This window comes from Chiloscyllium plagiosum, unplaced genomic scaffold (genome assembly GCF_037043375.1).
Source record: "Chiloscyllium plagiosum isolate Xiang-an unplaced genomic scaffold, Cpla_swu_hap1 HiC_scaffold_16, whole genome shotgun sequence".
Lineage (NCBI taxonomy): Eukaryota > Metazoa > Chordata > Chondrichthyes > Orectolobiformes > Hemiscylliidae > Chiloscyllium > Chiloscyllium plagiosum.
Genome location: NW_028270154.1, coordinates 31837504 through 31850456, shown reverse-complemented (window position 1 = coordinate 31850456; position 12953 = coordinate 31837504). Strand labels below are relative to the sequence as shown.

General features: G+C 39.1%; 1 protein-coding gene across 3 annotated transcripts in view; it reads right to left on the bottom strand.

The window, feature by feature from the left end:
• Window positions 1-12953, bottom strand: part of LOC122556574 (long-chain-fatty-acid--CoA ligase 6-like) — a 203998-nt gene that overhangs the window by 59546 nt on the left and 131499 nt on the right. For all 3 annotated transcript variants that reach the window (XM_087995260.1, XM_043703393.2, XM_043703392.2), the window contains exons 13-15: window positions 11768-11902; window positions 10339-10434; window positions 2314-2386 (exon numbers count right to left, since the gene is read on the bottom strand). In XM_087995260.1, coding sequence (XP_087851386.1) covers window positions 2314-2386; window positions 10339-10434; window positions 11768-11902 — 304 coding nt within the window. The remainder of the gene's footprint in view (window positions 1-2313; window positions 2387-10338; window positions 10435-11767; window positions 11903-12953) is intronic.

The window sequence follows — 12953 nt, the reverse complement described above, 5'->3', positions numbered from 1 at the left end:
ATAATCATCTTCAAATTTTGAAACTGTTCGCCAATGTCCAGGTCATTATCACACATCAGGAAGGGCAGGGGGCTAACACAAATTCCTGGGGAATTCCATCAATCCAAAAAAACTATTCACAACTACTTTGTTTTCTGCCACTCAGTCAATTCCATACCCCTGCTGCAACTTTCCCTCTTGTTCCATATGTTCTAAATTTGTTGATAAGCCTGTTCTTTGACATTCTGGATTAGTGGTGCTGGAAGAGCACAGCAATTCAGGCAGCATCCGAGGAGCAGTAAAATTGACGTTTCGCGCAAAAGCCCTTCATCAGGAATACAGACAGAGAGCTGTTCTTTGACATGTCAGCTGCCTTTTGAAAGTCCATGTGAACCACATCAATGGCACGACCTATATCCAGCTTCTATGTTACAACATCAAATTATCAAAAGAGTTTGTTCACTACATTTTTTTCTGAACAGATCTATGCTTACTCTCCTTAAACAGAGCCAGGTTTGACCAGGTGACTGGAAACACTCATGTTTCTTTTCCTCACTTCCCCGACTCCTGTACCTCTCTCATTCTCTTCACCACACCTTTCCTTTTCATACTCCGTTTGTCTCTCCTCATTTTACTTTATCATTTACTGTCACTGGTCATCTTTTCCATCTCTCCAACTTGCTTTGGCAACATTTTTTTATGCTACCTTCCTCTCCTTTCACTGTTTTCTTATTACTCTCCCTCCCTTTTCACTGCACTCCCCCTTTTCTTGTTTATTTACTGTGCTCCCCTCACTTCCTCTCTTCTTTCCATCTCTAAATCTTATCCCCTTCTTTTTCTGTCCTTGCTTTCCATCTTGGCCTTTCCATCTTTCCATCAAACCTCATCCTACTAGATTTCTCTACCTTGAAAATTTCTCCTCCTTATATTGCCCTTTCATCCCGTCCTCTTTATCAGCCTTTAGTCCACCAAATTCTTTTCTATTTTCTCCATCTATAACTTATTTTTCCTCCAGCTCTGCTCTTCTGCCTTCCCCTCGGGTCTTCCCTTCTCATCACTATCCTTTGCTTCTTTTTCCCACCTTTCTTCCTTTTAGTAAATGTATTCCCTTTTTCGTCCATATCCAACTTCTGTCAGCATTCCTGCTCCTCCCCATTTGCCTCATTTCCTACAATTCCCACAATTCCTACAATCCATTGTCCTTGGATTCTCATATCTCTTTCCTTTTCTTCTTCCAGCTATTTTCCCCTTTTCATTTCTTCCTCTTACTTATATTCCAATAACCTTCTCATCATTTTACCATTTCCCTTCCAATTTTTAAGCCATTCTTCCGTATGACTGCTATTGCCTTTCCTTTTCTCCCTGCCTCTATACTTTCTCAACTCTATAATCAAAATTCAGTGACATCTCTACTCCCTCACCTGCTTTCACTGCACACTCTTCCTCCCCTCCCCATCTGCCCTCCTTCTCCATCTTTCCTCTCTTCCCATTTTGTTATCTCCATTCTTTCCCTTTCCACTTTGCCTTTCTCCTTTTCTTGCCCATTGCCTTCTCCCCACTATATTCTCTTCCCAATTCCACTATCCTCACCCATGCTCTGCTGTTTTCTTCTGTTTCTTCCTGTCTCCTCTCCTGAATGATTTTCTCCACTTCTCTCACCTTCCCTTTCTCCAATTCATCTCTCTCCATCCTCATCTACCTTACCCTCTCAGATACTACCTCTCTATCACTTGGCTTGATGTACCATATTTCTGATTTTGATCTTAGCTTGATCTGAAATGTATTGTTGGTTGAGAGCGAGGTACTTTTGACATTGGCCAATAGTGTAAAATGTATACTAGCAATTTGTCTAGCCAGTAAATACCTCTTCCAATATTCATTTCCATTGGGTAGCCACACTACATTTTAGAATATCCATGGTCAAAATTGTCCACCCACAAGTGCATCTCCAAAAGGAGATTTTTTTTAATGATTTAATTAGGAAGAAGATTGGCTTTTATGTTTACAAGTAATTTTTCATGCGTTCGCCTTCCTTTGGTCTCTCTCAATGTGATAACATATAATGACTGAGATAGAGAATAAGTGAGCAAGCTATTCTCAAGCCTCCACTAATTCTGCTCTGAAGCCAAATAGAGAAGCTCTTCCCTGAACATCATCTCGCTGATGCTTTTTCAAAGGGCTGCAGCCAGTATTCAGGACATTTTCCTATTACTCCTGAATACACTGTTCTATTTTAGCAGAAACTGGAGATATTTTAGGAAGCTTGCTTCAACATCTTTGATATGTAGTGCATACATATACCTTTTTATTGCTATTTCAAATATCAATTAATACCTGATGTCCAGTCTCCAGGTGTGGTAAAAGTACATCCAGCTGTACATTCAGTCTGTCCATAACCTTCATAGACCTAACCAAATCACAGTGGTTATACATATGTGGAAACTTAAACATATGACAAGGTTAATATTTTCATTCTCATAATTTCTTAAAATTCCTATGTTTGGTTTCATATAATAGACTAAGCAGAAAAAGGACAATTACTGTGCAATTACTGACATCTTTCAATATCACTTGTTATTAGCTAAAAACATCTGAGATAATCCTTTGCAATATTTTGAGAGTTTTTAAACAGAAAAATAGAGTGTACAGAATAGAGACTGACAAAAGGAGAGTACAATATTCTGAGTGACAGTTCAGCCATTAATGATAGCGACCTTATTATAATTGACAAAGTAGTGCTTAGAATTCAAATCCGATGTTCATGAAGTGGAGCATTAATCAGCTGAGTTGACTGATTACTACTCTGAGCATCAAATGAGTCTTCAAGCCTTTCATTCTTCTGAGATGCATTACGGCCAGGTGAGGATGGGTGAATCAACTCCTTCCGTTCATCATAGCAAAGATTATTAATTCTTTTTAGTATGTAGCTATATCAAACTTCAATTAAAACACAGTTCGCTATTTTAAAAATGAAGGAGGCAATTACAAGGTTTACTTGAGAAAGAGGAAATGTTATTGCTTCCTACTTACAGACTATTCTGACCAGTGTACTCTTCCTCTTGTAATTTCTTACTTTCACTAATACAGATTCTACGTCTTCTGATAGAAGATAGTTCCTGCAATACCACTTATTCCATCTTTACTAAACAATGATACCCCAACATCTTTTCTTCCCTCCGTCTTTTCAAAAAGACACATGATCCTCAATGTTTAAATCCCAGCTTTGATCTCCTTGAAAATCTTGATCAGGTTGTTCCTAGATCTACACTTCTCTATAGTCTACAGTTCCAGTGAGGAATCAGGACATAGCGGAGGAGCTGAATAAATACTTTGCATCAGTGTTAACTGGAGAAGGTATTAATGACATTTCAAAATTACTTATTAATCAAGGGACAAAGGAGGAGAAAAATTAAACACAATAACTATCATTAGAGAAGAAGTGCTAGGAAAATTGACAGGGCTAAGGAACTAAACGTCACCTGGACCTGATGCAATTCATATTAGTATATTAAAAGAAGTAGCTACAGAGATTCTTAGAGCTTTAGATTCTGGACAATTCCCTGAGGATTGGAAAACTGTTGACTTAACACCTTTATTAAAAAAGGGAAGGAGACAAAAAACAGGTAACTACAGGCCAGTTAGCTTAATATTTGTTAATGCAAAAATGTTCAAGTCTACTTTGAAGGATGAGCATTTAGAAATACATAATATGATGAAGCTGAGTCAGCATGGCTTCTCCAAGAGGAAATTTCTTAGAATTGTTTGAGGAAGTAAGAAGCAGCATAAAGGGAAAGCAGAGATCTAATATGCCTTCTGAAAATCCAAAAATAAGACAAGGTGCTATATATTAGGCTACCTAAGAGCCCATGGCTTGCAGGTGGTATAATAGCTTTAATAGAGGATCTGCTAACAAATAAAAGTAGGGAATTTGGGTAAGGATGAGCATTTTCAGGATGGCAACCTGTAATCAATGCAGTACTAGAGGGATCAGTTCTGGGGCCACAATTATTTACAGTACATATGAAGTGACTTTTTAGATGAAACAACAATAGGTGGGAAGGCAAATAGTGACGATGACACAAAGAGTCTACAGAGGGATATAGACAGGTTGAGTGGACAAAAACTTGACAGAATATAAAGTGAGAAAATTATTGAATTGGGGAAAGACTGTTGAAAGCTACAGGCAGAGGAATTTGGGAGCCCTTTGGGGCGGCACGGTGGCACAGTGGTTAGCACTGCTGCCTCACAGCGCCAGAGACCCGGGTTCAATTCCCGCCTCAGGCGACTAACTGTGTGGAGTTTGCACGTTCTCCCCGTGTCTGCGTGGGTTTCCTCCGGGTGCTCCGGTTTCCTCCCACAGTCCAAAGATGTGCAGGTCAGGTGAATTGGCCATACTAAATTGCCTGTAGTGTTAGGTAAGGGGTAAACGTAAGGGTAAGGGTATGGGTGGGTGGCGCTTCGGCGGGGCGGTGTGGACTTGTTGGGCCGAAGGGCCTGTTTCCACACTGTAAGTAATCTAATCTAATCTAATCTAATATCTCAAAAATCATGCAAGTTCAGCAAATGGAATGGGTCTTCATCTCAAAAGGACAGGAGTATTAAAAAAAGGGAAGGCTAACCATAATTATACAAGATACTAATCAGACAATAGCGGAATATTGTGAACAGTTGTGAGCCCCTTATCTAACAAAAGTTTTACTGGCTTTGGAAACGGAACAGAGAAGGATCAATCTTATGACGAAAGGTTTGAGTAGGTTGGGCCTGTATTCAGAGTTTAGAAGAATGAGATTTAACTTTACTGAAATATGAAAGATTCAGGATTTGACAGGATAGATGAGGCAAGGTTGTTTTCTATTGTGAGAGAATCTAGGGCCAGAAGGCATAATCTCAGAATAAGTGGTCATCTTTTTAGGGCAGGGCAGAGGAATAATTTCTGTCAGACGTTTGTGAATTTGTGGAATTTTGTACCAAAGAAAGGGCTGTAGAGGCTGGGTCATAAGTTTCCAGAGTTTTCTCTCATAATAGCAACTGTGTTTATTTCCTCCTCCCTTTTAGCCCCTTGATCACCAAGTATAGGATAACTAAATTCTAAATAGCTGAAAGCCCATTCCATACATTTTGTTTCAAGTACAGAAATATATTAGTTTGTATAATTAAGGACAGTGTGACTGAATGCTGAAAAATTTCAGCTCAGAGACAACTGATAAATGGTGGATTACCAACCTCAATTAATTTTTCTTTGAAGAAATGACTAAAATAGTGGTCAGGAGGACATCATGAATGTTATTCAAATGCATGTCGAGAGGCACAGACTCATGAGGATGGACGTCTGAAGAGATTTCTAAGTAAAGTTAGCTAAAATGGAATTGAAGGCAAATTCTTGTCCCAGTTTGGAAATTAGTTTTTGTAAGAGACAGAATTCGGAATAGTGGGCAGGCACTCTAATTGACAGGACAAACGTGAATAATAGTGTCTTGCAAGGGTCTCTACTGGTGTTCTCAATGTATGGAACGTTTGTTAACTATGCTTTTGAATATTTAGGTAATGTTCTAACCTAACAAAATAATTAATAGAAGAGTTCAGAAGAATGAAGTAGTCCTTGTGAAAATTTCAAAGAACACCAAGAAATATATATATTTTGAACTCTAGAGCTAGATGTCATCAAATGTGGAGTAACATGGAAGTCAGTGTTAAGAGAAGGAAAACAAGGAGAAGGTGAGGTGAAGGAGAGGAGTGAATGAAGGTAAAAAAGGAAAAGGCACAACCAGAGAGATTCAGACAGAAATGGGATACTGAAATTAGATGAGTAAGAGAGGAGGATTGGAGAGGCGGAGAATCCAGACAGTAGGAAGAGAAAGGGAGGAGAGGATTTGATGTTTCATGGTATTACATTTTTCCTAAATGTACGAATGAGCCTTTTTAGAAATTGTGTCTTGATGATGAGTGAACAAATAAGGCATTACATTTTTGCTTTAATGACAGAAGGTAGGAAAGAGATCCATTTTCTGTCTAAATAATTTTCACCAAATTTTACTTACACAGCATCCTTAAATAAAAAAAGTTCCAAACTGTTTCACAGCAATGTTACAAAACACAGTCAAGTAAGGAAATTGAAGGACAAATGTAAAGCTTGGTCAGAATTATATTTTTAAAAATGCTCTTAAAAGGAAGAAAGGGGATTGGAGAGTTTTAGCAAGACAATTCCAGATTTGAAGGTCTTGGGAGCTTAAGTTCTAGAGTTTCAGGAAACACTCATAAATGTGGGTGGTGAAGCAGCACATTGAAGAACTTTGGGGTGTAAAGGGAGATTGAGATTTGGCTGTAGTTTGCAAAGTAGCAATAGTCAAGAATTCTTTTTAATGGGAAGGGCACACTTCAGGGAGAGGTGACAAAGCTTAGCAAGACAGAACGATTAATAACAACAGGCGTGGGAGCCATAAGTGGATATTGGATGTCCCATTTAGTGGAGAGAATCTCAGGAGAATGAGGTGGGTTTTTATGAACAAAGAGCTTCTAGAGGGCATGCAGGAGAGAAATTAAAGGAAAGTGAGTATTTAAGGCTGGACTTAGTTGAAGCTTGTGTTATGAAGATGTGGGTGTATTGGAACCTTTAAGAGAGTTAAAAGCTAGCAGAACTACCTGACAGCACCAAGTGTTCTGAATAAAATACAATATAACATGTGGTCTCGCTACTAGGGTAGCTGGTCGCCTGAAGACAAAAACAGATTCGAATTACGCCAATGAGTTTAAAATATACCCCAACAAAATGCCAAATTCCAATCAAATTTGAATTTATTATACTGACAATCTTTAAAGCATATGACCCAATCCAATAGTCTCGGGGGGGGTGGAGTATAAGACAGGGGAAAATTGAACAGTTGGGAGGAGAACTGCCACGCCACCAGCAAATAGAGATTGCCCGAAAAATAGCTCTCTTAAAGGTAACTTTATCAATCTGTGCAGCATCATCCCCAAGAAAAGACGACACAGGTAGATCCAAATAGAAGATTCAACAACTGGCTGGTTTTGAAACTTGAATTTTTAGTAAATCATAATTGGGGTTTTTAATCTGACTAGTATTGTAGAAAGGGAAGGTAAAAGATAGGATAGAGGAATGAGTTGTAAATAGTTGTTAATTAATTATTCTCTGTTATACTTTAAGAAACAAAGTTGTTAATTTTTACTTTAAATAGTTCTTGGCCTTTCAAATTTTCACAGATTGCTGCACAGGATAAATTCTTTCAGTGTTGCTGGTTTAAATTAAGCAGGAGGGTTTATCCCATGTTGTAACAGTTGGTCTTAAAAAAAAACACTTCAAATGATGTAAGAGGCAGACATAAAAGGATATTGTTTTCCTACATAGGAGCAATCTAGTCCATTCTGTCTTTGACCTTTGATGGTGGACAAGGGGAGAAGGAAGTGGCAGAGACAGCTGGTTGAATGATCTCTATCTTCATGACAAAGTTTCCTGAGCTCATGCTTTTTAAAAGCGATGGGGAAGGAGATATGAGGAGGAACAATTTTGGGGGCCAATGCCTATCTCTGTAGGTGATATAGAGCTGTATGCAAACAAATTCTGTTTCCTCTACTCCAGGGACTGGGACTGGCCAGTTTTAACTTAAGTCTGTGTGTGACTTTCTGCTAACCAAACTAACTTTTTTTGTTTTAGAATATAACTTCTTTCACCTATCAATTACACATTGTTGGGTTGTGATCCTCAAAAGTAGTACCTCTTTGTGGGGTTAATTATTTGTATTCATTTTGGATTGATACCTCTAATACTTTATGGAAACTGTTCTCATTTATTACACTATTTTTTAAAATTATGACTCTGTGTTTAAGATGCCATCTTCTATTGTGCTTTGTCCTTGATCAGCCAAGATTTCTACTCATTTTAAGAGCCTATTAGTTTATTTTATTCCAATATATTTACTATTGGGACATGACAATTTTTTTTTTAAAAAAAGAATAATTGCTTGACTAATGCGGAATGTTTTGTTTTCACCACAGGTGGTCTGGAGGGCTCAGGAAACATGGCAGAGATGTAGACTTGCTTTAATGCCCATGCCTAACCCATTAGTAACTAAAGCATGCAAATCAGGATTACACAACTGGGTTATTGGATCCTGATATGAATATTAAAGCAGCAATACCATTGGCCGGCTGGGGGCATAAGCCCATTACCTATCCAAACCTGCTGTTGAAATGCTTCAATGTGTCATGTGACAGTTGCCTACCAGACAATTTCTATTCAACCTTGCCCTATTTCCCTCAACAAGCCTGGGGTGCAATTATCCCCTTCCTGAGGTGGTGGTGAGAAGTGGAAATGATTGAGAGAGTTAGCCCTGGAGATAATACTTACCTTCATCTCAAAATGTCACTAACTAAGATGCAGGACAAAAAAGCATGTTGGGTATATTTTTTGACTCACCAGTAATTAAGGTTATTAAGTAGTCAATTAATAGCACTTAAGGGTCTCAACTCATTATTGTCTCAATTACCTGCAGATGACAAAGACTGAGAAACAAGGGCAATCCTCCTGCTGGGCTAAGGGATGAAATTCTATTTGCCCCAAAATAATGGGAATAGGAGGCATGGAGGGGACAAAGGGTAGCTTCTGAAAACCATCCCTCTGTCTTTGCCTTCAAGACCCACATTTCTCCATGATCCCTACCACCCAATAAGCAAAAGAAAAATTGTCATCTTGCCATGAACTTGAATGAGTTTTCTAAAGTAACAATTAAGGCAGAGTGGTAGATGCTGTCTATACAGACTTCAACAAGACTTTCGACAAGGTTCTGCATGGAAGACCAGTTAGCAAAGTTAGATCACGTGGATTCGAGGGAGAGCTAGCCATTTGTATACAAAGTTGGCTTGAAGGTAGGAGACAGAGGTTGATGGTGGAGGGTTGTTTTTTGGACTGTAGACCTGTGACTAGTGTTGTGCTGCAAGGATTGGAGCTGGGTCCACTTTTTTTTTTTCACTTCTATGAAGGACTTGAATGCTAAATTAGGAGGAATGGTTAGTAAGTTTACAGGTGATACCAGAATTAGTGGTGTAGTGGACAGCAGGAAGGTTATCTCGGTGTACAGTGGGATCTTGATCAGATGGGCCAATGGGTCCAAGAGTGACAGATGGAATTTAATTTAGATAAATGTGAGGTGTTGCATTTTGGCAAGGCAAATCAAAGCAGGACTTATACAGTCAATAGTAGGGTCCTGGGATGTATTGCTAAATGAAGAACCCTTGGGGTGCAGGTTAATAGTTCCTGTGAAGGTGGAGTCACAGGTAGAGAGGGTATAAAGAAGTGCATTGAGTACAGGATTTAGGGTATCATGTTCAAGTTGTATATGACATTGCTCCTATAGCACGATATGTGTGCTATGTTGTTAAACCTGAAAGAGTGCAGAAAGGACTTAAAATAAGTTACTGGGATTGTAGGGTTTGAGCAAGAGGGAGGTTGAATAGGCTGGGGCTGTTTTCGCTGGAATATTGGAAGTGGAGTGGTGACCTTATGAATGTTTAGAAAATCATGAGGGTGAATAGCCAAGGTCTTTTTTCACCAGGGCAGAGGAGCAAAAGTAGAGGACATAGGTTTAAGGTGACAGGAAAAAGATATAAAAGGAACCTAAGGGGCATTTTCTTTTCAAACAGGTGGTGTGTATGTGTAATGAGCTGCCAGAGGAAGTGGTGGGAGCTGGTAAAATTGCAACATTTAAAAGGCATCTGGATGGGTATATGAATAGGAAGGGTTTTGAGGGATATGGGCCAAGTGCTGGCAAATGGGACTAGATTAATTTAGGATATCTGGTCAGCTTGGACGAGGTAGACTGAAGGGTCTGTTTCCGTGCTGTACAACTCTGGTGATTCAATGACACTATATCCCTGGGGATTGGCCTCAACTAATGATCTTTAGGACCCAGAAGCTCTTCGCCTTTGACTTGCAGGATGGGATACCACTGACAAGGCCTGCACATGGTCAGGATAGTTGCTGAAGATTATCAGTTGGCTTTTAACTAGGTGATTGGCACTCAATATGGTGAACTTTGTCTGTGATAGGAGGGACAAATTAATTAACACCTAAAACTCCAGCTCTCCGATTAACCTGACAAGTTTGTACTTTGGGCCTCTCTTCAATACGTCCCCAACGCTGATCAGGCACAATCAAGAACTCACCAAAAAAAAAAAAAGAGAACTAAACATGCAATTATTCATTGGTGTGGTACTTGTGGAGACATTTTTTGAGAAAACTGTTGAGAAGTATACTTTTTTCCCCAAAAATTGGATTAATGTAAAAAACGTTTTATGAAAACTGAAAGAATTGTAATGAAGGAATAAATAAAATTCTGGTTTTCATACCTGACAACCAAGTGCTGCTCTTAGGAAGCCAAGTACAGCAGGTGAGGCAGGGGCAGCACCTGTGACAATCATTCTCACCTTTCCTCCAAGGCTATCCTGTGTAGTTAATACAGTGGTCAAATGCAAAGCAATACATAAATTTCACCAATTTTTAAAAATATATATACTGCTTGGCCGATCCAAAATATTTAAACTGGTTTTATTGTGTAATTTTAAAATGCTCTCTTGCAAGTGGTATTTCAGTTAATTTTCCATTCTGACATTGCAGTTTCAAGATAAATTGGTGGGCGGCACGGTGGCACAGTGGTTAGCACTGCTGCCTCACAGCGCCTGAGACCCGGGTTCAATTCCCGCCTCAGGCGACTGACTGTGTGGAGTTTGCACGTTCTCCCCGTGTCTGCTTGGGTTTCCTCCGGGTGCTCCGGTTTCCTCCCACAGTCCAAAGATGTGCAGGGTCAGGTGAATTGGCCATGCTAAATTGCCCGTAGTGTTAGGTAAGGGGTAAATGTAGGGGTATGGGTGGGTTTCGCTTCGGCGGGTCGGTGTGGACTTGTTGGGCCGAAGGGCCTGTTTCCACACTGTAATGTAATGTAATCTAATGTAATCTAATAATCTCATAAATTGAAAAGACAAATGGATTTGCATCTCATTCATTACTGAAGTGGCTGTAAAGGAGGTGAATGAGCCACAAAAACCAATAGTGCTATATTTTTAGCTGGTGCAAATGTTTCTTGTCTCAGATCCCTCCCACATGACCTAAACACCAATTTCTATGGCTCCCTGTGGAGCACCATGCTAATAATCCCATTGTTAATGTCAGCAAACTATTCCCTGTGCAGTACTGGAGCTCCATAATAAGTAGAAATTAAAATATCTTAAATTATACTAAAAGTAGTCACTGACATGTGATATGAGATGCATTCTTATGTAGTTTTCTTGTCCTTTTCACTGCCAGAATTGAAGATAATTGGAGATAACTGTAGCCAGGCTTTATTTTATTGCGGTGAGCCTGGTATAGACTAAAGGCTTCCTACATCCACTAAATGCTGATTCTCAATGGTTTTTTTTTTAAATCACATGTATGATGTTGTGCTTTTTGTTACCACAGAAGAAATCAAATAGATGTTTGCTACTCTGCAGGAGAATGGGCTACTTCCATGTGGTGCTTAAAATCACATTGTTACATACAGCCAAAGATAAAAGAATCGACTTTACAATTTTTTCCTAATAATACACTGACCTACATTTTATCTGACAAACCATTTTCAAATCAAGCTGTAATGAATTAATTCTTAGCACATCAGTTTAGGTCACAAAATACAATCCTAAAGCACTTCCCAGGAGACAATTGGACAGACAGAAGTGCTTTTTTTTAAAGCATTGCCTCTAATTATCTCAAAGTGAATTTGTAAAATGAATAATTATTTACCTGTATTTTTTTGAAAAAGAGTTTATCCCACAGACTGTTGTTCCGTATGATGCCATTTCGCACTTCAGTTGCCTTTCTTCTGGCTGCAAATTCAAGTAGCCAGCGTTTTACTGGTGTGCCTGCCTGGCTAAATATCTAAATATAATTGAAAAGAAATTTGTACTTTAGTGTTGCTATACCAGGAAAGTATACTGTTCAGTCAGCACAGTGTTGAAATTGCCCACTGAAATTCTGCAATTTTCCAAAAGATTCCTTTTATTAATGTGCTTTTTTGAGCACCAGAAACCATTGGGGTTTGACAGCTAACTTATCAGAAGTTAGCTATGCAATGGCTTCCCTAACTTGTGTAGGGAAGCCATTGCATAGTCATTTCCAGTCCAATTTGTAGCAGATTTAACAACTTGCCTTACCCAATTGAAGTTGTTTTTAGATTAGATTCCCTACAGTGCGGAAACAGGCCCTTCGGCTCAACCAGTCTACACCGACCCTCCGAAGAGTAACCCACCCAGGCCCATTTCCATTAGATTTTTAGATTAAGCTTTGTTTGACTGCAAAGTTAACTAGTGTGTAAACCTTAGTGAAATGTTTCATCTTTTAACGGTCTGATAAGTACTTGAAAATGTGGAAAGCCATTATGAATGGCTATAAACGTAAACAACTGATAATAGGCATATTACAGTGAAGGGGGTAAATTTGTGCACATGTGTAAACTGGTATTACTGTGTGACAGTACTATTGAAAGCTTACTTGTTAAATATTTTTACTAGCTTTTAAGTAAAAGGAACTTGTTCAAAAAAATCCTAAAAAATCTCAGATTCTTTCTTCCCATGTCCAAACTCAGCAAACTGTTTGATAAAGATAAAGTCTCACACTCTCTCCCATTTACAGAGGAACCTCGATTATCCAAATAACAACTATCTGAATTAGATCTCCAGGTGCCGATAGAAACATTACATTAGACGTCTTTCCAACACTGATCATGTCTTTTGTTTACAGTAATTAAAAGTGAACTCAGCTTACCGAAATGCTGCTGAGAACAGTCCTGGACATTGATGGGAGCCCAGGCACAATCTCCAAATTACTGACTTTCTCACTTTCTTCTCTCTCTCTCTCTCTCTCTCTTCCCACACTTTTCCTGGAGTTCGACACAGGGGTGTACCCTAAAATCCCCCCCCCCGCTTCCCCA